General features: G+C 60.2%; 8 protein-coding genes across 9 annotated transcripts; 2 read left to right on the top strand and 6 right to left on the bottom strand.

Moving 5' to 3' along the window:
• Positions 1 to 224: 224 nt before the first annotated feature.
• On the bottom strand, positions 225 to 3,582 carry NPR1 (Nitrogen permease reactivator protein). 2 transcript variants are annotated; one of them, XM_047980965.1, is made up of 4 exons: positions 3,133 to 3,582; positions 2,611 to 2,903; positions 1,187 to 2,522; positions 225 to 1,134 (listed from the first exon to the last, which is right to left on the bottom strand). In XM_047980965.1, the coding sequence occupies exons 1-4, from the start codon at positions 3,179 to 3,181 to the stop codon at positions 506 to 508; spliced, it is 2,307 nt and encodes a 768-aa protein (XP_047836923.1). In that variant the 5' UTR covers positions 3,182 to 3,582; the 3' UTR covers positions 225 to 505. The 2 variants fall into 2 exon arrangements, with proteins under 2 accessions (XP_047836923.1, XP_047836924.1); XM_047980966.1 differs by having other exon boundaries at positions 2,611 to 3,582.
• Positions 3,583 to 5,842: 2,260 nt separating this feature from the next.
• MRPL19 (mitochondrial 54S ribosomal protein YmL19) lies at positions 5,843 to 6,768 on the bottom strand. The gene is made up of 2 exons (XM_047980964.1): positions 6,577 to 6,768; positions 5,843 to 6,489 (listed from the first exon to the last, which is right to left on the bottom strand). Exons 1-2 carry the CDS (start codon positions 6,709 to 6,711, stop codon positions 6,154 to 6,156), a joined length of 471 nt encoding a protein of 156 aa, XP_047836922.1. The 5' UTR covers positions 6,712 to 6,768; the 3' UTR covers positions 5,843 to 6,153.
• A 26-nt stretch (positions 6,769 to 6,794) lies between these two features.
• Positions 6,795 to 8,186, top strand: KRR1 (ribosomal RNA assembly protein krr1). Its single transcript, XM_047980963.1, has one exon. It carries the CDS (start codon positions 7,080 to 7,082, stop codon positions 8,043 to 8,045), a length of 966 nt encoding a protein of 321 aa, XP_047836921.1. The 5' UTR covers positions 6,795 to 7,079; the 3' UTR covers positions 8,046 to 8,186.
• On the bottom strand, positions 8,173 to 9,707 carry JDV02_000187 (uncharacterized protein). Its single transcript, XM_047980962.1, has 2 exons — positions 9,406 to 9,707; positions 8,173 to 9,306 (listed from the first exon to the last, which is right to left on the bottom strand). Exons 1-2 carry the CDS (start codon positions 9,462 to 9,464, stop codon positions 8,241 to 8,243), a joined length of 1,125 nt encoding a protein of 374 aa, XP_047836920.1. The 5' UTR covers positions 9,465 to 9,707; the 3' UTR covers positions 8,173 to 8,240.
• A 1,579-nt stretch (positions 9,708 to 11,286) lies between these two features.
• On the top strand, positions 11,287 to 13,271 carry JDV02_000186 (uncharacterized protein). Its single transcript, XM_047980961.1, has 2 exons — positions 11,287 to 12,220; positions 12,321 to 13,271. The coding sequence occupies exons 1-2, from the start codon at positions 12,072 to 12,074 to the stop codon at positions 13,207 to 13,209; spliced, it is 1,038 nt and encodes a 345-aa protein (XP_047836919.1). The 5' UTR covers positions 11,287 to 12,071; the 3' UTR covers positions 13,210 to 13,271.
• Positions 13,272 to 13,301: 30 nt separating this feature from the next.
• On the bottom strand, positions 13,302 to 13,943 carry JDV02_000185 (uncharacterized protein). The gene is made up of 2 exons (XM_047980960.1): positions 13,751 to 13,943; positions 13,302 to 13,644 (listed from the first exon to the last, which is right to left on the bottom strand). Exons 1-2 carry the CDS (start codon positions 13,852 to 13,854, stop codon positions 13,350 to 13,352), a joined length of 399 nt encoding a protein of 132 aa, XP_047836918.1. The 5' UTR covers positions 13,855 to 13,943; the 3' UTR covers positions 13,302 to 13,349.
• A 306-nt stretch (positions 13,944 to 14,249) lies between these two features.
• On the bottom strand, positions 14,250 to 15,138 carry JDV02_000184 (uncharacterized protein). Its single transcript, XM_047980959.1, has one exon. It carries the CDS (start codon positions 15,005 to 15,007, stop codon positions 14,366 to 14,368), a length of 642 nt encoding a protein of 213 aa, XP_047836917.1. The 5' UTR covers positions 15,008 to 15,138; the 3' UTR covers positions 14,250 to 14,365.
• A 1,923-nt stretch (positions 15,139 to 17,061) lies between these two features.
• JDV02_000183 (uncharacterized protein) lies at positions 17,062 to 18,874 on the bottom strand (the record flags this gene model as incomplete). The annotated part of the gene is made up of 10 exons (XM_047980958.1): positions 17,062 to 17,095; positions 17,162 to 17,175; positions 17,281 to 17,350; positions 17,413 to 17,506; positions 17,565 to 17,723; positions 17,780 to 17,961; positions 18,014 to 18,099; positions 18,312 to 18,473; positions 18,548 to 18,659; positions 18,714 to 18,874. 10 exons carry the CDS (start codon positions 18,872 to 18,874, stop codon positions 17,062 to 17,064), a joined length of 1,074 nt encoding a protein of 357 aa, XP_047836916.1.
• Positions 18,875 to 22,138: the final 3,264 nt, after the last annotated feature.

Below are 22,138 nucleotides of genomic sequence, written 5' to 3'. Positions count from 1 at the left end.
GGCTTCCACAGCGGGTAGCAATTTTTTTCCACCAGACCTGAGGTTGGCTAGCAACGGTCCCCGGCAGCCCCGGCAGCTGATTTCCCCGGTTCCGACCATGGCACCTCCGCAACCGCGCTCTATCCTCGGCCCTCCTCCACTCAATGTGCGATAGTTGCCGAACACACCTTCACGGGCCCTACTAGCATCAACAGGCTCTATTACAGCGCAAAGGATTCTTGATGCATGTCGTCATGTGCCACCCCAGAGGCGGCGCAATTGAAAATTACGCATCTACGGATTACTTTTCTATCCAATGTCCTGTATCCAATGACCCTTGCGGCCCTCCTGTAGTGTCATGTTCAGACTGGGCTTGTGCAGTCTTGTCTTCTCTTCGTAATGCCTGTCGGGTGAAGCATGTCTGTCGGTCGTAGCTAACCATTACACGAGGCCAAGACTCCTCGTACCCTAAACGCCCTCGATCACTGCCACTCTGTATATTGTAGTGTGCCTTCTGCGTCGCATCTCAAGTCTTTGACTGTGGCTGAGACGCAGGCGGCTCAAGCACGTGGGTGTGATCCTCGGCAGGAATCACCTCGCCATGTTCGAGCTGCTGGCATATCACCGTATCGGCCACCCACGGCTCCTGCAGAATTTCGTCCATCTTGGCGCGCGCGTCGGGTTTCAGGTCGAGCATCCTATGGATGATGTGTCGGCTGTCTCGCGGTAGCAAGCGGAGTATTCTCCACGGGCCTCGGATGACTTCCTTGCGCTCCCCACTTGCACCATCTTTCTCTTTGTCTTTGTGATGATGGTCGCCGTGATGAGATGCCGTCTCAGAGTCGTCGCGCTTGTGCCCCTGGTACCCCTTTTCCTTGACTTCGTCCTCCATCAAAAAGTCTCGGGCGGGCGTGTTGGCTAGCTGGCTCTCCGACTTCGCAGGGCGCAGCAGCCGGTTTGGGTCGTGGCCAGGGGTTGGATCGGCGGCGAACAACTTGAAGGAATTATCCGTCATCCGCGGGATCTTCCACGGGAAACGCCGCAGGGTCATGCAACAAAATATGATGGCGAGGGACCATATGTCCACAGCCGCCGCGTCATATTCCTTGGAGTCGTACACCTCCGGAGCCAGGTACGGGTCGGAGCCGACGATGCCTAGTCTCACCGTTAGTCAATGCCTCGCGATCTAATTATGAGGAGCGCTCACCCTTGGCTGGGACCTCGCCGTTCTCGAAGGGATACCTGAAAACGTGGGCACTGCCAAAGTCGATGATCTTCATGATCCCCTTGTCGCTCACGACCACATTGTCCAGCTTGAGATCGCGGTGAGCGAGACCGACGCTGTGCAGGTACGTGACTCCATTCAAGATCTGCAAGAAACAGCATCGGATCTCCTCACGCGACATCTTGCCCGTCATGACAATAGCAAACAGGTCGAACGGCGCATACTCCATGACCTCGAACCATCGTCCCTTTTCTTGGAGAATGTCGAGGGTCTCGATAATATTGCCGTGATGAAGGGTCGACCCGACGCAGAATTCTGCTGTGACCTTCTTGTTGTACTCCTTTTCAGTCTCGTACGTATGTCGTGCCCGAAATTCCTTGACCGCGAATACCGTGCCGTCGTCCTTGCGCCTCATCAGCCTGACGGAGCCCCCGGCGCCCGAGCCCAGCACCTTGCCGAGCTTGCCGTACTTGGAAGTGAGACCGTGGTCCTCGCCAAAGGGTAGCTGCGTAGTCGACCGCGAGCTTGGCGGCGTCCTAGTGCCGGCGGCCTTGATCGATGGAGCGGGCGATGTGTCCCTCTTCTTTTGGTGATGTTTGTGGTGGCCCGATTTCCGAAAGAAGCGCTTTAAATCGACCATGGACCCGCCATGACCCGCGGCGTGGCCGCCGTCGCTGAACTCCTCGCTGCCATTCTTTGCACTGAAGTACCCTGAGCCTCCTTGCTTCTCCGACAAGCTCGACTTGGAGCCACCAGGCGAGCCGTGCTTCTTCTTGCGGGAGAAGACGAATCGAGGGTCGATGGAGTGCCGAGTAGGGTGCGAATGCTGCGGCGGGCGGCGGCCCTTGGCGTACGGGTCGTTGGCGTCACCGCCGGGGGTCGCGGGCTTGGAGTAAAAGTTGGACGCCTCTCTGCGGGACGGACTCGATTCTCGAGAGGTGGGGACAGAGGAGCCGCCCCCGCTGAACATGCCTCTTCGATGCGACTTGTGGTCCTCTGCCGAAGATGACCTTCGCATGACATGGTCGGAGGACGCCGGTCGGTGAGCGAGGGATCCCCTGATGGCGGCGGACGGTTTATCGTGTGACGAGGTGGGCTGCGGAGTAATGGACGGGGGTTCACTGAGACCCGAAGTACGGTCGCCCGCTTCCTTACCCGACCGCCTCTCTCCTGCGCCCGACGGGCCTGACCCGGCCGGGGTCAGGGGGGGCGAGGCCAGGGCCGACATCCTTGGACTGCCATGGGGAGAATGAACTTGGGAGGAGATTGGGGTCGATAGTCTGGTTGAGTCGGGCGATTCGTCCTCTCGAGAAGGCACCTGCACGGATGGGGCGTCAGCGGTTGTCCGGCGATCATGGTGAGCTGCGCGACACGGGCCGAGGCTCGGTAAAGTGGCCCGAACTTACCCTGGATGGAGGCAAGGAGAACGCCTCGAATTGAAAGGTGTTCATGCGCCGTTCCTGGAGCGGCTTGCCCTGCAGCGACTTTGTCGCAAAGGCCCTGAGCTGGTCGGCGGTGGCTTCGGTCATGCTGTTGTCCTGCAGGAGGTGAGGGACGGTCGCGGTCGCGGTTGGGGATATCTCCTCGACCGCCGAGGAGAATCGAACAGCAGGGACATCGTTGCGGAGCTTGCCGTCATCGTCGACGGCGGCGGCGGCGGCGGCGGCGGGCTGCGGCGCGGGATGCTCAGTCGTCGCTGCTGTGAATGGCGATGCATGTCAGCCAACTGGGAACTGGACCGATGACGGGCCGGGTTCGGATGCAGGTCGACTGGCAACGGCCGGACCGGCGGTCACGAAACAGTGCGGCGAATGGTGCGGTGCGGGGAGCGATAGGAATGTCACAAGGAGGGGAGTGGGAGGTGGAGGGGTACAGTTCCCGGGCCGGGACGATCGGGAGAGACGTGAGGAACTGGGCGCAAGACATACGGTTTGAGCCTGAGACTGCGGCGCCCCGGGGAGGCTCCTCGGAAGCCATGGTGAGCGCGCAAGGAAGTCTCCAACCTGTCGTCGCAATTGCTGGTTGCCTTTGAGGGGCCCGAAGAGGCGGCCGTGAGACCGTGAATGGGATGGCAGACGTGCGAAGGGGAGAGAGTGGCAGAGTAAAATGGGGGGTTTGAAGAAGTCAAAAGTCATGGAGCGGATAGACGGTAGGAGGTGGAGCTAAAAGAATGAATGACTGCTTGCCCGAGTGACGGCGGTAGCGAAAAGGTCGCGGGCGCGGGCGCTCCATGGCATGGCGGCGTCGGAGGGGCCGTTTTGGGGAGCCGGGCGGGATGATGGATGCTCCCAGTGGGCGCGAACTGCGTGGGACCTTGGACTGGGGACTGGAACTGGGACTGGGTGACGGGACATGATGGACCTGGTGCTGCCTGTCCGTGTACAGTACAGTATAACTTAGTACCTTATCACTCAATCGGTCAAGCCTGCCTCCATCTTTCCTCCAGTAAGAGCAGACACAGCAGCCTCTGAAGCTGCCCACCCACCTGGCGCTGCTCCCGGCGCACGACGACCCCGAAGCAAGCCCCCGGACGGCGCCCGACTCACGAGGCGGCGGCGCTGCGACGTCGTTTGTGGGGCCTCCCCACCCTCTCCAGCTGTTTTCTGCGCGCTCTGGTTCCGTGCCATCGGATTGCTGCTGGACAATGTTGGGTAGTGGCGGCGGCGGCGGCGGCGTCCGCAGGTTGGGTGGGAGGCGCTCGACGGGGGGGATGCTGGAAGCAAATTCGTTCCTTGAGGCTTCCATGCGCCCTGTCCTTCTGTTCCAAGGCGGGCTCCAACTGTTGGACCCTCCACTCCAACCCGCCGCCGACGACGCCGCTGCGGCTGTTGGATGGCCGGTACCAAGGTACGTACGCGACGTGCAGCCGCTGCCAGCGAACCCTGCCTGCATGTTGTCGATGCGGGCACCGCGCGCCAGGTTTGGTTAGTAGCTGACTCCTTTGGTACGTGCCTAGAAGATGTATCACCGTGAAAAATGATGCATGCAAGGCATGTATCGCCTGGCTGCTGCTGCATCGCCACTGTAGGTAAAACACCGACGCAGGGCTTGAGTGGTTAGTACGCAGAAGCACGTGCTTATCGGTCGGCGCAGCGGTGTCTCAGCGCCGGGCGGTCCTCGAACCCCAAACTCCCTCGCCGTCGCGAGCCGTCCCAGATCTGGTTCTCGCCGATCCATCGTTCCTCTCGTGGAACCATTGAAGAAAAACACTGAGCAGTAAGTAACTACCCTGAAGGTAAAATGAGAAAAAAATTTCAACCATGTATACTTTGTTACATGTTCGCGACAGCCACCGTGCCGACCCTTCGGTGCTGTACCTAACCTTATGCGCCGCCTTGGGAATAGTCGGCATGCCACATGCCCGCCACTTTAGTCGCAGGCGGCCGGACGCAGCCAGGGACCACGACGCAACGGGCAGCAGAGCAGGCGACCAGCTCGTCTTGTATTCAACAATTTTTTCTTTTTCGTTTCATCTCGGCGGAAGGCGCAACGGACAGCAACATCAGTTTTCTCGTCGCGAAAGGGGAAACAAAAATTGAATGGGTAGGTAGTCTTGGCCACTGCTTCCCGCCATGAATGGCCCCCGTTGGCTGGGCTGGGCAGCAGCTTGCATTAGGTTAGTACTGGGTTTGGACGCAAGGTTCCTGACTCTCCCGCGCTGAGGGCGGCCCAACCACAGCGTGTCGAGGCGGTGCTCCGGCCGTATTCCCGGAAGCGCCCGCCGTGCGTGCAATTCTTCACGGGTCGCGACGCTGGTCTTTAGCGATCCGACGAGAAATCCACACAGTCGGCGGTCCTTGGCAGAGCCTGGACCTGGACCGTACGTCCCAAGGGCTCAAGACATTGCCACGCGAGGTGACTCACGATATCCATGGCTCTCGAGCAGTCAAAACAGAACCAAGTCTGCAGCCACACATTTGCTCTGCTCTGCTATCCTCGCACAAGATGTGTGCTGTACAGTACAGCAGTACCGTGTTGCCTACTAGGCCAACTTCCAGGCGGGACAGCAACAAGACTTCAATCCGGCGCGCTGGCGAGGACATCTCCACTGAGAGATCGACTGCCTGGCGACCCACTGTGGGTTTTGCATTTTCTTGCTTGGCTCCCGCTGTTTATTCTTGGATCACTGGGCCCAGAAACCCTGAAGCCCCAACGAAGTCGCTGCTTCGCCAATGGCGTGGCACAGGGCAGGAGGCATCAACGCCGCCCTATCAAGCTTTTTTCTCGTCTCCATTGCTGCGTCACCGTGACTCCTCTGCTTCTTGATGACTGGCGAAGCCCGTCGAGCTCTGGAGCCTGCTCGCATTGCCATTCGCGTTGAGTGATACGAGGGCTTTCGTGGGGACCAAATCCTGGCCCTCGCGAACTCAGATCACCGTTGCCTACCTATTTGAACAGTCAGACATATGCCTCGCATGAGGTTCCCGATGGCCATCGCAACGCGGCTCGCCTGTTGGTGGCTGCTGAATACGAGGAGTTCGTCGCGACGCGTAACACAACGTCCGACCCTACATTCCTGGCTCTTCGCCTGTAGCATTTGAGTTGGGGACTGACGGCCCACTCGTATTCGTCATCACAGCTTTTTGCAAGTCGTTCTGGGCCAATGCCCGTAAGGCAAGAGAACGAGCTGCTCGTTCACCCCGATGCGCGACAGGTTCCATCTCGGATCACATGACTGGGCGCGGAGGCCATCAACGCGACTGCAGCATGCATCAATCATCCACGGAAGCTTTCAAACTTAACTGCCTGACCATCGTGCCTCTATGAACATTGAATGGCAGTGAAGCATCACTTCCCACGACGTAAAATCGTACAGTCCTCCTCTAGATGGTATCTGTAGCATAGTGTACACCGGCCGCCCCGACAGCCTCGCTGGCAACGGCCATATCGAATCCGGCATTCCCAGGCCCAGTATCCGACATCTCACACCCCAAAAAACATCCGTCGCATCATGCCACGATGTTGATCCCGATAGACTTGGCTTGCCAGATGATGGCTCGGCACAGGCTCTCCAGGGACAGCCCCGACAGCCGCAGTTCTGACTGTTTGATCTTGGCGATCTCGTATACGTGCTTGAGGCTGATGGTGCCGACCGTCTCGTGGCCGGGCTTCTCGGCGCCCTTCGGGTTGCCCTTCTTGTTCTTGGGTGCGCCGGCGGCGTTGAGAAGCAGCCAGGAGGTCTGCGGCGTGCGGAGGTCGAAGATGAAGGACCGGTCGGGTCGGACGGTCACGCGACACGGCATCGGCGTCCCGGGCGTGATGTGTGCTGTTCTGGCATTGAACTCCTGTGCGCAACACGGTCAGCGCCTAATACCTCCCCGATGCCTTGTCGGACCAGGCTCGCGCGGCGGCGAGCCCGCTGAGAGACGCACCTTGCAAAAGTCCATCGACTTGACACCCTTGCTGCCCAGCGCGGGACCGATCGGCGGGCTGGGACTCGCTTGGCCGGCGCCCACGATGAGTTTGACGACCTGGTCGACGCCGCCGGCGCCCCTTGCCCTGGACATTGCGGCGAGATTGGTGTCGGGGAGGGGGTCAGGCCGTTTGGGGGTTGTGTCGTGACGTCGGGTCGCCTGGTGGTGAAGCGAGGCCGCGAGAAAGATTTGGGAGCTCGTCCGTGACTGGGCAGTGGACCCACTTCCGGCACAGCGCCCCGCCACGGACTCGGCCCCATAATATTTTCCAGAGCCAGCCATGCCATCCTAATTTTTTTGGAAGCTTGGACAACCGTGATCGTTCAAACCTCAGAAGACGACATCTCGACAGCGACGCCTCTTTCGTAGTGGCCGAGCGGAATAACCATCTTACGGCAACCAGTTTTGCCAATTGTCGGGAACATCCTTGACAACCGACCTGCCAGCGAGCGAATCTCACGATGCCGTCGACGCACAAAAAGGACAAGCCGTGGGACACGGACGACATCGACAAATGGAAGATTGAGCAGTTCACAGCCAAGGACAACCTGGGCGGCACGTTTACCGAGGAGTCGTCCTTCGCGACGCTGTTTCCCAAGTACCGCGAGGTGTACCTCAAGGAGGCGTGGCCGCTCGTGACCAAGGCCCTGGAGAAGCACGGCATCGCGTGCACGCTCGATTTGGTGGAGGGTTCCATGACGGTCAAGACGACGCGCAAGACGTTCGACCCGGCGGCCATCCTCAACGCCCGCGACCTCATCAAGCTGCTCGCCCGCAGCGTGCCCGCGCCGCAGGCCATCAAGATCCTCGACGACGGCGTGGCGTGCGACGTCATCAAGATCCGCAACCTCGTGGGCAGCAAGGACCGGTTCGTCAAGCGGCGGCAGCGCATCCTCGGCCCCAACGGCTCGACGCTCAAGGCGCTCGAGCTCCTCACCGAGACGTACATACTGGTGCACGGCAACACGGTGTCGGCCATGGGGCCCTACAAGGGCCTCAAGGAGGTGCGCCGCGTCGTCGAGGACTGCATGAACAACGTGCACCCCATCTACCACATCAAGGAGCTCATGATCAAGCGTGAGCTCGCAAAGGACCCGGAGCTGGCCAACGAGAGCTGGGACCGCTTCCTGCCCAACTTCCGGCGCAAGACGCTCAGCAAGCGGCGCGTGCCGCACAACGTCACCGACAAGGCCAAGAAGGTGTACACGCCGTTCCCGCCGGCGCCCGAGAAGAGCAAGGTCGACAAGCAGATCGAGAGCGGCGAGTATTTCCTCGGCAAGGAGGCCAAGGAGAGGGCGGCACAGAACGAGCGCAAGGAGAAGCAAAAGGAGAGGAAGGAGGAGCGGCAGCGGGAGCGCGAGGCCGAGTTTGTGCCGCCCGAGGAGGGCGGTCGGCCGAAGAAGAAGCGGAAGAAGACGGCCGAGTAGTGGGACGGATGTGTGTGAGGGTATGGTCGCTGACAAGGAGTCTGTGGCCGCCCCGTTTTTGCATTTACGGCGTTTAAATTCAGGAGTCGCAAGTCTCGGTCTGGCCATAGCATAGTTTCTTCAAGAAGACCAAATACAAACACAGACATTGTCTTGTGTGTGTGTGTGTGTGTATTCTATGCCACGTTGTTTAACTTACAGCTTTGACGAAGATACATCCCCAGTGTCAATCTCAATCACGAGTTTGCCAAACTGCCGCCCGGCCTCCATGTCTGCAAACAGACTGTCGATGCCGTCGAGGTTGTCCAGCCCCTTGACCGTCCTGCTTATGACGGGCGTAATCTTCTTCTCCGTCACAAACTTGATCATTTCGCCAAACTCCTTCCGTGAGCCCATGGTGGAGCCCTTGAGGTCCACGTTGGCCAGCACGGCCTGCATCGACCAGTCCATCTTGGGCGCGACTGTCATGCCGTACTGCGAGATGACGCCCCCCGTGCGCAGCAGCCGGACCGTCTTGGCGACGACCTTGCCGCCGGCGCCGTCGATGACGGCGTCCAGGTACGGCCTGTCGCGGGGCAGCAGGCCGGCGAGCTGCTTGTCCCAGTCGTCGTCCCTGTAGACGACGCCGCCGCGGGCGCCGAGCCCCCTCGCGCGGTCGATCTTGGCGCGGTCCCCGGAGGTGACGTAGACGTTGCAGCCGAGGGCGACGGCGAACTGCAGGGCCTGCAGCGCCACGCCGCCGCCGATGCCCGTGACGAGGACGTTCTTGCCGGGCGTGGCGGGGTCGCCCGGGCTGCAGCCGGCCTTGGTGACGAGGGCGCGCCAGGCGGTCAGGCCGACGAGGGGCAAGGCGGCGGCCTGGACGGGGGAGAGGTGCGGGGGCGCGGGCTCGAGCTCGTCGGCGGGGACGACGATGTAGTCCTGCGCGGTGCCGACGTCAGTGAGGCGGCTGCTGCCGGTGACGCTGAAGATGGAGCCGGGCTCGGGGCCGGCCAGGTCGGCGGCCCAGCCGCGCATGGGCGTGAGGACAACGGAGGCTGCGCTGCCGGCGTTGCGGCGGGGGAAGCGGGAGGCGTCGACGCCAGGGCCGAGCTGCTCGACGACGCCGCACCCGTCGGCGAGCATGGGCGCCGAGAAGGAGATGGCGGGGTACTGGTGGTGGCGGATGAAGAGGTCGCGGTGGTTGAGGGCAGCGGCGGTGAGGCGGACGAGGACCTCGCCGGGACCGGGCTGCGGCTTGGGGACGTCCTTGAGCTGCAGCCTGCGACTCGTCAGTATTTTTTCTTTCTTACTTGTGACATTGAGAGTCGCGCGTTGATTTTGGCAGGAAGAAGCCTGCGAGAGGCATCATTTCACTCACGGGTAGTAAACCTCGCCGGGCTTGCCGTCAATCTTTTTGACGTGGAGGAGCCGAGGCATGATGGCGACTGCGTGAGGTTTGTACAATTTCAGTTGTAGTAGACGGCTTCGTATTCCCTACTAAACCCAACCGCCACGAGCTTCGAATGGGTCAATGGAAAAGTGCAAGGAAAGAAGAGAGGGAGAGAGGCAAAGACCGAACAAATAAGATAAGAATGTACGGAGTATCTGGGCAATGAATGGTCCGCGGTTGAAATGCGACCACCGCACCTTCGGATCGCGAAACGGGATGACGTTCCCGCTGGTATGGATCCAATTGATGGCACCGGGACAGCGGGGCAAGCCGCCCCCGACGGACGGACGAGCAGCGGGCAGGAGGAGCCACGGGCCACGGCCCCCCCGCCTGCAAGGGGCCCAGACAATCAGATTACCAACCGCGCGCCGCCGGCCGCAGGAACCTCGGCTCTGAGGCGGCCGCTGAACCACTCGGGGCTGTTGTTCTCACCCGACGCTAGTTGGCGGGGACCGGAGAGGGGTGAGCGCTGCCGGACAGCCCGGGGGAAGGGGGTGGCACTGCTCATTGTTGTTGGTTTGGGGACTTTATTGCTGGAAGCATTGGCTTCTACTACGAACGTACTTGGCACCAGGCAAAGGTAGGCACAGGTAGTACTAGGTACTAATGTAACTAAAGCGGGAGCGAATGAAGCATACAACTAAGGTACTAATTGACATGAGCACATCAACTTGCTTCGTACCTGCGCCCGCAGATGCAAATTGTGTTCAGCCACCACGAAGCAGATCGCGTGGCGCACATGTACACAGTCGGTCGTTGATGGTTGCTGTCCTTTGCTCCTCGCCCAGTGCTGGTGCTGCGCTTGTCGGCGATCCATCCCGGTCCGTCATCCCGGCCGCCCGAGCGCCCGGCATTTGCATGCAAGCCCGCGGCGGAGCGCACGTGGCCCGACACACAAGGAGGCGTACTTCGTACATTACTACGTACCTACCCAAGCAGATCCTGCTTCGCGCCTCGTACGCATCATTACCGAGTTTGACTGCTGTGCTTTTGGCGGTTTTTCTTTGGTTGATTCGTCGCAGTCGACGTAGCATGTCGTCAACCCTGCGCTGCGCTGCACAGCACAGCACAGCACAGCACAGAACTGCACTGCACATGCGCTCTGTCGGGTCATTAATGCCTTACATACCCTATACTGTATAGGTACTAAGGTAGCTACCTCCTATGGTTTACTGTAGGCACAGCACGGGCTACAGCACCGTGTCGACGAGATGTGGTTGTGGCCCTGGGGGTGCCCAGTAGCAGTAGCAGACGACAAGAGACGAGACGACGGCCATGTCATGTGCGTGCATACCGGACGTACTTCTTACAAAGCAAATGTGCGTCAGGACTGCATCGTCGTGCGACGTTTCCACGGAACGGCCCCGCATGGCAAGCTGCCGCATCTTGTGCGTAGCCGAGCTGATTGCCCGTAAGTTACCTACTAACCCCGTAACAGGTCCTAATACGTACCAACTAAAGTTACCACCGCCGGGGTCCAGCGCGGCTCCAGCCTGAATCACGAAGCTGGGAAGGCGTCCCTATCACCGACTCAGGCGGCGCAAGGACTACCTACAGGTGTAAATTACCAACAACTTGAAGCAGGAGCTGGATCCGCCAGCCCGCCGCCACTGAACCGGGAGACCGGGAAAGGCCGAACACGCACGCACGCCATGGTCCCCGAGCATTGCACAACTGCGTGGTCCCCCCCACTCACTCATCATCGCCCACGGCACATTCTAAAGTTAGAGACCAGGATGACTGGGTACGGGTACGTACATATACGGTATATACCGTACTGCACCACAGAAAATCTGAACAAAACTGGAAGCTGAAAAGACGTGCCCGCGATCCGTTTCCCCTTCCGCCGCCGGCCACCACAGCCCGACCCAAGCCAAGCCTCTGACGATCCCCCCCGGATCTTGGTCGGCGACTGTCACCCCACGCCGACGACCACGAAGCACACACGCTGACACAGACTCGGCGACCACGTCCCATGGCCGCCCGCCCCGCCCCCGGGCAGAAGCAGTGACCTGCCAGCCGTCACTGCCTTGTTGGGCCCGTTTCGTCCTGTCCGCTCAGCGCATCATGGCCGCCGACCTGGGGACGGGCTTCCCTCTGATCATTCCCCGAGAGATTGACTGACTGACTGCCTGGTGCAGCAGCAAGCGGCGGACATGCCTCTCGGGAACTAGTCCGGCGCCGCACTAGCTCGGCATGCTAGGTAAATACCGAGCAAGTACGTTACCTAGTAGTAGGTCGGATTGCAACGGCGCCTTGGCCCGCCCGACGCGGCGAACAAGCCACAAACGAGGTAGAGGGCCGTGTCCACGACCAAACGTATATAGGGACGAGCGCGCGCTTCATGTACATTCGGGTTGAGCTCTCCTTGGCTTGAACACGACGCCATCAACTATACGATCCGTCTCTCTGCGGCCTTACCTCTCGCGTCTCGTCGGCGGGAAGCAAGCAAGCCTTGCCGCTAACACAACCTTTGGTGTCGCCAGCCTGCCTCCCTCTACCAGAAAAAAGAGTTCGGAACCGTGTCTGGTTTCAGCCAGACAAGACGACAAAAGTACTAGCAACAACCGCCCGGCTGCCGCGATACAGCCATCATGGCGACGACGACGCTCGTCTCCGGCGTGGCCTTTGGCGCGGCCATGGTCGCCGCCGGCTTCGCCAACCCGACCGTCGTCGTCTCGCAGATGAAGTTTGAGTCCTGGCACATGTTCCAGGCCTTTCTGGCCGCCACCGCCAGCAGCGCGTACGTTCCCTCCCCACGTGTCCCCTACCTAGCCTACACGTCTGGCATCTTGAGTTGGTCCATGTTGTGCCGTGGCTCATCGATCGACCTTCCCGCGCAGCGTCATATACTCCGTCGCCGAAAGGCTCGGCTACGTCAAGCTCCAGCCGCGAAGCTCCTCTCCGCTCGGCCTCTTCTCCCGCTATGACGGCAACATTCTCGGCGGCGCTCTGCTAGGCGCCGGCATGGCCGTCTCCGGGTCCTGCCCCGGCACGCTCTACGCACAGCTCGCCACCGGCGTCCGCACCGGCTTCTACGTGCTCGCTGGTGCCGTGACCGGCGGTGTGCTGTGGACGGGCTACCTCGCGCCCCTCGTCAAGCGCCGCCGCGAGAACGCCGCCATCAAGCCCGCGCCCGGCGTCATCAGCGAGTCGCTCGGGCTCTCCCGCGCCGCGACCCTAGTGCTCTTCGAGGCGGCCTGCGTCGCCGTCGTCGTCGCGACCGCGGCCGGCGCAAAGTCCACCAACGGCGGTTCTGCAGCGTTTGCCGGCGGCGATCTCATCCCCGCGGGCGCCGTCGGCGGGCTATTCATCGGCCTCGCCCAGCTCGTCTCCCTGGTCACGCGCCGCACCATGGTCGGCATCTCGGGCTCCTTCGAGGACGCCGGCAACTACTTCTGGTGGCTCTTCCGCGACGCCGCCGCCGCGGAGAAGCGCCCACGCACGTACCAGAACATGCTCTTCGCCGCTGCCGCCGCGGCCGGTGCGTGGGCCATGGCTAGAGTGCTGCCGGACTCGGCCGTCTTCGGCGCCGTGGCCGGCCCCCTGCTCGAGATGCCGCCGCTGCGGGCCGTGCTGGGAGGCGTGCTCATCGCCGTCGGCTCACGGCTGGCGGGTGGGTGTACGTCCGGCCACGGCATCAGCGGCATGTCGCTGCTGTCGACGTCGAGCGTCGTCACGATTGCGAGCACATTTGGCACGGGCGCATTGGTAGCGCCCTTGATTTACTAAGTTACTACTGTAGGCAGCGACCCCTGCCCTGATACCTGATAGAAGCGTGCTACAAAGTGTACCAAATAAGCCACTTTTGTGATTGGAATCCCGCCTCTACTTCATATGTCGTGATGCTCCGATAAACAAGTAGTCCTCTCCTACTGCTTCTTGGCGCCACAGCCCTTCTTGGCCGTCACCTCAATCTCAATCTTCATCTCCTCCTTCATGAGCCCGCTCTCGACCATGGTCGCCGCCGGCCGCACCTCGCCGAACCACTGCTTCAAGACCGGCCACGTCTTGGGGAAGTCGCGGCGGTCCGGGAGGATGTACCGCACGCGCACCACGTCTGCCATGGAGGCGCCCGCCTCGTGCAGCGCCGCGGCGACGTTGACGAGGATCTGCTGCGCTTGCTCGGCCACGTCGTCGGAGATGGCGCCCGTCTGGTAGTTGTACCTGCGCGGGAGGATGGATGTAGGTGTCAGCAACTATGGCGCGCTGAGTTGCATGTCGTATGGGCAGATACGGGCCTAGCCAGTGTGAAGGGGGTTCCAGCGCGTACCCAGTGGTTCCCGAGACGACGATCCAGTCGTCGACGACCACGGCGCGAGAGTATCCAATCTCGGCCTCGAATGCAGAGCCGGAGCTGATGTTGTTGCGGGCCATGGTGTTGGGTAGATGGGAGCCGGATGCGAGGATTGAGAGTTGGATGGATGATGTAGGGTAGTAGTTGCTGTGCCCATTGGGGCCTACTACTAACTAACCTACGGAACGATCGCATGTGGGCGCCTCAAACCATGTCTTTACACAAGTGCATTTCACTCTGCTTTGCAGTCGTTGCGCATATTGACGGCGCATCTCCAGAAGCCGAGCTCTCGTGAGTCACTCCGTCATTACCTACGATCTCGCGTTGCTGGCCGATGCGACGAGCGCGCCGTGCCAGCCGCGATGACAACTCCGGGGAGCAAGCGGGGCTCCGAAGCCGGGCCCGAGGCGACGCAACGCACCCTGCTTGACACGGCTCTACCAACCCCATTGATGGCGACCACTGCGACTGTGCACGCGGATGATGATGAATATGATTGCGCTGAGATATCAGACTGTCTACTCCTCGTACAGCATACATACGTACAGCATCTTACAGGGTAGTAATTGTACAACGGTCCTGGGAACGCAACTACTGGCTAGTCAGCTCCTTGACCAAGCTAGCCACCTGCTTCCTGTCCACGTCCTTTCCCTCGAGCGCACCCGCCAGGCGCTTCATCACGTCCCCCATGAGCGACTTGGCGGCCGTGCCCGCCGCTTTGGACGCCTCGACGGCGTCCCGGACCAGGGCCCTGAGCTCGGCCTCGCCCAGCGACTGCACGCCGCTGTCGGCGAGGTACCCCTCGAGGATGCGCGCCTGCTCGTTCTCCTTGTCGGCGAGGTCCTGGCGGCCGGCGTCCTGCGCCTCGGCGGCGGCGTCCTGCGCGCCCTTTTGGATCTTGCGTATCAGGGCGACGAGCTGCACGTCCGTCTTGATGGGCGTCGCCGTCTTGGAGGCGTTGAGGTTGGCGGACATGATGGCCCGCAGGACGGACAGCCGGGCGGCGTCCTTGGCGCGCATGGCCGTCTTGAGGTCGGCCTTGAGCTTCGATAGAAAGGGCGGTGGCGGCGGCGGCGCATCATCGGTCGTCGTGGAGTAGCGTCGGGGTTTGGTGGGTTGGACGGCTCGCCGTGATGCTGCGCCGGCGGGGTGTCGGGGGAGGCGGGCTGCGGGCTGCGACCAGCGCAGGGCGGCAGCCAGGAGGCCTGTCGAGGGCTTTGTTGCTGCTGCCATTGGGGTTTGGGAGACTTTGGGTGAATTGGAAAGAAGGGTTTGGAGACGGTGGTGGCAGACGGACTGTCGGGGCAGGTGCTGGCTCAATTGACAGGGTCAGCAAAAATGAGGGCGTGGCGCAAGAGCTTGTTTTTGAGAGTGCAAAAGAGCTGCGGAAAAGTGAGGCCGCCCTCAGTTGGTGTCGCTGGGCTGGGAGCTCCCCAATTGGTCCGGACAGCTCCGTTGACCACCTACCTGCATGCATGCATGGCAGGCGGGTGCTCGCTCGCTGCTACCACACCAGACGAGGTGAGAAACACATCTTGTGCAGAGCCGCAGGGCCACCAACTTGAAACCCCTGACACTGTTAATTATTTTGTTGATGGATCGACAACTATACATCGGGACTCCCATCTCTAATTCTCCGAGTCTAACAAGGGACCTGTTGAGAAAGGACCGTCGCATGCGCCCTGCTAGCTGCCTGTCCGGCGACACTCCTGCCACTCTGCACGCCGACTATTACCACGTTTCCATGCTTGAACAGTGTCGTACCAAAGCGATGACTGTCTTCATGCGTAAAACTAGTTTAGTTTCCAAATATCGCCTTCACCCCCAAGGGCAGCATTGACGGCCAATGATGAAGCCCTTCATTACCGCCACAAACCAACAAGTTCGAACCGTCTCCCTCACCTCCACCAGTGAATGGCAGACGAGGCGATACCAGGCCTCCTACCTTGCAAAAAGGGAAAGGCCCTGGAGTCGTGTTTGATCGTGCACGCATTTGGTCTTGAAACGAACTGGCGCGTCCCGCTTGCGCCCCAGGTCCGGGGTGGGCAATAGACCATTGACGGTTGACGACCCCCTGATGAGCCACCAGATCGCGGATTGTCAAGAACCAGGTCGGCAAGAGAGCTGAGCCAATGCGAGGATGCGTCGCTCACTTGTCAGAGACAGTGGCGCCCATGTCCAACGCGCGGCGGCCCGTACGTGGCTCAAGAAGCTGCAGATGAGACGCCAGGTCTCGAGTGGCGCACATACAGACAGAGGTGAACTAAGGCAGCTGGCCGTGGTTTGACGCGCGCCCGCAGCGTGAAGAGGGTGGGTGCGGTGCGCCTGGAGCAAAGTCGGCGCTTGGCGGTTTCGCGGTCGCCTATCATGTTTCCGTGCCGGGATTGCTCGCATGACCGGTCCCAGCGTGTCGGTATCAAGATGGTGCCATTGGCAAAGGAACGTACTGCCTCGGTACCTGCTTGAGAGGTGCCCTCTGGGATGCTTCCTACTTGGCCGGCTCTTCCCGCAACCAACGTGACGGGACCATTGAGCAACACCCGAGGCTAATTCCTGTGGGTGACGCATAGTAATTACCTACCTCCAGCTGCCAACGCACGGGGGGAGGGGTAAAGAGTGAGTTAGGTTAGGATAAGGCACTGTATGTAAGCTGTCTTGGGTGCCTGAAGGAAGTCACCGTCCTGTCCTACAGCGTCGGGTGGCAGGCATGGCGTCCGACGGGGGCCGTCGAGCTGTGCTGCTGCTCGTCCAGCCCGCAGTGCCTGGAAATGTACGGAGTACAGTACAGTAGGCGCCAAAGGAATGACGACTCGGACTTCCTGACTCGGTGGTGGGTGTCACTGTGACTGGCGTCTGTCTCATTTCTCGACCGCACCTGCCTCGTCCCCTTCGTGCCTGCCTCACCTCACCTCCAGCATGTCAGCGCCGCATAACTACAACAAGTCCTTTTCCCACCTTCTTCGAGCCCACGTCGCGCCCCCCCCCGCGCCTCGGGCGCTTCCCACCGGACGCCCTCAGGCGCCCGGGATGAGGCATGCCATGCCATCGCCACACTCTCGTGAAGCCGCCTTGACGCCATGAGTTCCGTCATCCCGTATGCACCGTGTCTCCACACGCACACGGCCCCGTCTCTCCTTCGCCGCTCCCCGTGGCATCTTTGCACTGCACCGTCTTGACGCTATCCTCACCCGATCCTGACGGCTTCCGCCAAAAAGGCCTGCACCGCCTCGAAACTGGGTGTGGTGTCCTTCGCGCTTCCGTGCGTGCCTGCCGAGGCTGTCGCGTCCCTATCGCTGAGGTTTGCGACCGATGCAAACGTATCTGCCGCACCGCCGTTTCAGCAACAAAGAGGTCCTCTACCTGCTCTTCCAGGAGCTATTGACTCACAATGGAAAATAGGCCTGAAGACAGGAGAAGGTGTCAGCCCAGTTCGAGACACAGCCGAGTGAGGCGGCAACAAGGCCTGCCTCCCTGGAAATTTGGCAACGCATTTACGCTGTCCGCACCTTGAACGAAGCATTACTCGCCTCGGCGCTCGCCTCCTCGACCATAGCCCCAAAGTCTTGGGCAGACGTCCTGCCACATCGTCAGTATCGACAGGACACCGTCAAAGTGCCGCCTAGATGTTGAGCACCCACCCCGTCCATTGGGTTACGGGATACACGGCCATCGAGTATAGTAGCTGGGCTACATTTTCCGTATTCGCCGTCCCAATGGCGCTGTCCCGGGGCACTGCCATGTTACGGTCAGCCACCGCATCTTCCGGCCGTCGCACCGTTCTGTCCTGTACCGTTGGACCATCCGCACATGGGCAGGGTGAGCAATCGGGATTCGACCTCTGTGAAGCCTGCATTTCGCATCCAGCCTGGTAGCTGTAGGGCTGCCCTGGGGTCCTTCCGAGGGTGCATGGACTCCAAGTACAAGCTCGACCAGCGGGAAAGGGCATTATCTGAGCCCAAAGCCCATCAGCGGCGCATTGTCGACTCCGGGGGGACGTGCACAGACCTTCTTCCAGCGTGCCGTTGTCTGACTGCGCGTTGAAGTATACTTCCACCATTTGGCACCAGCCGCCTGGCTTGAGGACTCGAAATATATCTTGCACATAGCTTCGCCACCGGTTCGAATGGATCCCGCCAGCCATCAACCGGCTGTGAACGACGTCGAAGTGGTCGGTTGGAAACGTGAACCTGGGCCCGCCCTTTCAGCAGAGCCTCGCGGCAACATGATCGTCCAGCTTACCGGCCATTGAGGTCATCGATCTGGATCTCGAGATTGTTCGGCAGGTCTTCCGGTATCATGTGCGGGCTAATGTCGATACCGAGCACCTAGGAGACCTTAGCCTCGGGTCAATGGACGCATTCGCAACGTAAGCCTTTCGCGTTGAACGCCCGAAGCGTGCCCGCGTCCAACGCGGCCGATCAGGACGTGGGCCGGTGTCACGTCGTCCCTTGTTCTCGACTGACCACTGCAACAATGGCTTTGGACGCCACGGCAGAAATGCTGTAAGGACCGAAGACATGAGCCAAAGCCAGCGTACCTCGGATTCTGGAAAGTGTTCCGCCACTTCTATGGCCCAGTCGCCGGCTCCGCATCCGCAGTCAAGGATCCGTTCTGGAGCGTGTACAGGAGGGAATATGAGTCGATCATCGAATACCATGGAGAGCACCGAGTGCATAAGCTCCAGTCGCGAGATTTCGTCCTGCTCTGGCGGGTCAGCATCGATCATCGGGGCGAAACCCCTCAGTCCGTTGTGCGTCCGTCGGCTCGGAGTACCTCATCTATGGGCGCGAAGTAAATGCCGTTCGTTACGGCATATCTTTGGAATGTTCGTCCGAGCAAGTCGATCGTCTCCGCGAAGGATTCGTCGAGGGGGGCTGTTCCGTCCCTTAGGTGGCAGTTAGTTCGATGCACCGTGTTCTCAGGGAAAGATGCTTCTGACTCGGCGGCCATTTCTTCCCGGTAAACGGGATTCAGGATACTCGCTGCTTTGACAGCCGCAAGCGAATGTGAAAGCCTGTTTTTGAGCCAGGCTGGACCAAAATGGTGTGGCGAAGACCCTATCAAGGCCGGTTCTGCATTGTATTTGGTCCAAGGCGTCATGTGGTACCCAGGGCGCGGGCCCAGTCCACCCAAAACAAAAGCCCCCCCTCTTGATTCCAGGATGGCCCGACAGTGCCGTGTTTACTTTGAACTGGCCGGGCTGCCCGGTTTTCGCAGGTCCCTGGATGTGCCGCCTCTCGGTCAAATCACACAAGAACGAATACTTCCCGACTGGTCGTCCATCGTACCTATCGGCGTAAAGGATCTCAGGGATGGCTTTGGGCTTTCTTGGCCCGCCCATCAGACCTTGATCGCTCTGCTGCCGTGCCGTTGGGCAGGGGGATTACCGTGAGCCACTGACATGTGGCGGCTACGGTTGTGGAGTGGCCACGTAAGGCGGCGTCTGAACAGGCGACGATGCACGGCTGCTTTCCGAGGTGCTGCGGTTGCATGGACTCGTCCAAAGACGACAAGGGTTTGATGTGAGGATGGGCCATCTGTCAAACGTGACAGCAAGTGACCACCTCTGCCGGGGGCCAGCATGCGGCACACGCTGTCCAATGCTGTGGACGGAGGATCTACAGCCGCCACTTTGGAGCGTATGAAGCAAAGGGCCCAGGTGGGTGCCAACGACATCCAGGGAACGCCTACAGGTACTGCCGACTTTCGGCATGACCCCCATACACCGGATGCATGCACGTCAGAACACCCGGCAGCAAGGAGGCCAGGCATGGTGGGGTCTTTGCTCCAGCTACTACCAGCAATGTACAGCTCGCCCAGCCTTGTACAGTCCTCGCACCGTTAGTAACTGAGTACTTGGACGCTTGCATACGCCCATGAGGTTGCTACCAGACTCTGAGCAGGCTTCTCACCTTTTCCGTGCCTCGTGCACGTCCTGGACTTCAAGACGGGATAGATGGCATGCTTTTGGGTGTTGACGATGGTGTCCAGCCACGCCCCGGGCCTGGATACAACGCGGACGAAGAACGCAGGGTCAGGGCTATCGAGGAGCTGCAGAAAGGCTGTCCGCCGCACGTGCGCATCTGCAACGGCCGTGGAGGAAGTATGTATGGTAATGTCAACACCCAACGTTATACGATCTCTGGACATGGGGCTGAAACAAACACCTTTTCGCACGTTGGCTGGCTCGAACGGCGTGAAAACCAGCGTTCTTGTGACGAGACTCTTCTCCAGCGCCAGGGAGACGATGCCTAAGAACGAGACACTCGAATTCTGGGTCATGTACGGAGTACTAAAAGTGACTGGCGGACCGAGGCCAAAGATCGTCTCCGCTCCTTCAAAGCACGAGCTTGGCGGGCCAGCTTTGAGCGCAAGGACCAGCTGACGCCGCTCGGAGTGGTCTCACCGCCTTCTAGTTTGCCTGGCGGCTCGTTGCAGCTGGGCTGAAGATGATAAACGCGCGCAAAGTCTTTGTATTGTGGCTGGAGTGGGAGGCGTTCCACTTGCGCAAGAGGAGCCGCTCACGAACGACCAACCAACAGAAAACCCGATTTTCTTGAAGGGCAAGGGCGCCGAGGCCAACAAACACACGTCTTCTTACGGTACGCGGGGACCTGCTGCCGCACCACAGCCGCCACATCGTGGGCAGGCTGTTCGCACCTTGTGGGCGGGAGGCTATGGAGCTATCGGCCTCGAATGCACTGCAAGTGGCGGGTCAGGACAGGGTCCCTGGGCACACCATGGTGTCGAGTGGGTGAAGTATCAATCAAACGAGACCCACGGCCAGATTCTGGGCAGCAATACGAACATTTCTCACGAAGCCGCTGCCACATCCGTGCAGCCCCGTCAGCGCGACGATTGAGTTGTCCCGACCAATCGTCTGCATGGATGCTGTGAGAGCTACTCTGCATCCCTACTACGGTCTCAAAAGACTCACTCACTGCATCCAAAGATACGCCCTGTCAAGGGCACCGAACTTCCTCCTGGCTGCCTTGGCTCTCGAAGGGAGCACAGGCCTGTCACACGGACGGGACTCCGTTGACAAGAAGGCTGATCCTTGCAAACACTTCAGTGGCACAGTCTCAAACATTGCCATACACCCCTCTCCATAGTACGTATGTAGGTTCATGTGGCGGGAGAGTCAGGGGCACCTCCGACCACAGACAAAGACGGGCCGTGCCTCCTCAGACCCTTGACGGTCCCATAACGCTCATGGGTGTGTGTGGGGGGGCACGCGTTGCGGTGTGCCTTGTGCATCTACAGAAGTTGGCAGCGAGGGCACTGCCCCTGTCACTGTGATGCTTTATTGCAGTACTGTACTGTACGGCAGCAACGCAACATGGAGAGTCCGCCGAACGCGCGAGGGTTGCTGCACTCCGCACCCAGTCACTCGGGCACCGGTGTGAGTTGGGGTCCGCATTGAACCGTCCAAGCCCTCACACACGTTTCTCCGCTGCATGTCTTGGAGCGGTGGGCGCGGCCGTGTTGCAAGGGTCAACCTGGTCGGGGCCCCTGTTTTTGCCGAACCAAACCCTCGGGTTACCCGCGTGGCGCACGGTGGGGGACCAGCTTCTCGGGAATCGCCTCACATCGTGACGACTCGTTGGGCTTGGGGGCTCGGTTTTTGTGAGGTGTCAGGGCCTCGGTCGTGTCGCCGCTGGGAATCCCGTCTAATCTCGATCGGGCCCTTGCGGCAGAGATGAGAGAGCCTCATAACGCATACGGTACAATTGTGTGATGGGTCATTGAACCTCCTCAAACCCGCGAGTCCATGCGATGTTGACATAGGAAGGTTTATCCTTTTCTAATTTCCACCGTTTCACCGCTTTCTACGCAAAAAAATGCCGAGATAATACTGTACTGTACATGCATGCCGGCAAAAGCGACCCCTGCCGACTTGGTTTTTTCCACCACTTTCCCGCTTACGCGGGCGACTCTCGACCCGCTCGCCTGGCCTGGCCTGTTCGCTCTTCTCCATCGAAATTGAAGGGGAAGAAAAAGAAAGAAAAGGTGAGGCACGCACGCACGCACGCACGCACCACGAGAACCGTGGCCCGCTGCCGATGCAGAGCGCGCACGGGCGATTGTCGATGTAAAAAGAAAAAGGTTTGCATCTCGCCACGGGACGCCAAGTGTGGCCGTATATGCAAAAGAGCCGTCCCAATGCAAACTTTCGTACGTAGGTATTTCGTACTGTGTGCCTCTGTACCAATGACCAAATGATACTTTCATGAGGGGAAAAGGGGAATGAGAACGACAGGTCAGATCAACGAGAGCGACCCGTCATATTCTGGTGTCCTGCCTCCCCGTTCTCTTCGACGACGGGACTCGGCTCGGCACCTCCCCAAGCTTGTCTCACTCTTG

This window comes from Purpureocillium takamizusanense, chromosome 1, assembly GCF_022605165.1.
Source record: "Purpureocillium takamizusanense chromosome 1, complete sequence".
NCBI classification, from domain to species: Eukaryota; Fungi; Ascomycota; class Sordariomycetes; order Hypocreales; family Ophiocordycipitaceae; genus Purpureocillium; species Purpureocillium takamizusanense.
This window is presented reverse-complemented; position numbering and strand designations above follow the sequence as displayed.

What these genes read in the sequence shown, in the direction of transcription:
- NPR1 (XM_047980965.1), bottom strand. Translation starts at nt 3,181, where the DNA reads ATGGCTTCCGAGGAGCCTCCCCGGGGCGCCGCAGTCTCAGGCTCAAAC. An exon ending in TCTCCTTGCCTCCATCCAGG is followed by an intron (nt 2,523 to 2,610) that starts GTAAGTTCGGGC and finishes CCATCCGTGCAG; the next exon opens with GTGCCTTCTCGAGAGGACGA. An exon ending in CGGCGAGGTCCCAGCCAAGG is followed by an intron (nt 1,135 to 1,186) that starts GTGAGCGCTCCT and finishes CGGTGAGACTAG; the next exon opens with GCATCGTCGGCTCCGACCCG.
- MRPL19 (XM_047980964.1), bottom strand. Translation starts at nt 6,711, where the DNA reads ATGTCCAGGGCAAGGGGCGCCGGCGGCGTCGACCAGGTCGTCAAACTC. An exon ending in AGTCGATGGACTTTTGCAAG is followed by an intron (nt 6,490 to 6,576) that starts GTGCGTCTCTCA and finishes TGTTGCGCACAG; the next exon opens with GAGTTCAATGCCAGAACAGC.
- KRR1 (XM_047980963.1), top strand. Translation starts at nt 7,080, where the DNA reads ATGCCGTCGACGCACAAAAAGGACAAGCCGTGGGACACGGACGACATC.
- JDV02_000187 (XM_047980962.1), bottom strand. Translation starts at nt 9,464, where the DNA reads ATGCCTCGGCTCCTCCACGTCAAAAAGATTGACGGCAAGCCCGGCGAG. An exon ending in CCCGGCGAGGTTTACTACCC is followed by an intron (nt 9,307 to 9,405) that starts GTGAGTGAAATG and finishes GACGAGTCGCAG; the next exon opens with GCTGCAGCTCAAGGACGTCC.
- JDV02_000186 (XM_047980961.1), top strand. Translation starts at nt 12,072, where the DNA reads ATGGCGACGACGACGCTCGTCTCCGGCGTGGCCTTTGGCGCGGCCATG. An exon ending in GCCGCCACCGCCAGCAGCGC is followed by an intron (nt 12,221 to 12,320) that starts GTACGTTCCCTC and finishes CTTCCCGCGCAG; the next exon opens with CGTCATATACTCCGTCGCCG.
- JDV02_000185 (XM_047980960.1), bottom strand. Translation starts at nt 13,854, where the DNA reads ATGGCCCGCAACAACATCAGCTCCGGCTCTGCATTCGAGGCCGAGATT. An exon ending in GTCGTCTCGGGAACCACTGG is followed by an intron (nt 13,645 to 13,750) that starts GTACGCGCTGGA and finishes CCTCCCGCGCAG; the next exon opens with GTACAACTACCAGACGGGCG.
- JDV02_000184 (XM_047980959.1), bottom strand. Translation starts at nt 15,007, where the DNA reads ATGGCAGCAGCAACAAAGCCCTCGACAGGCCTCCTGGCTGCCGCCCTG.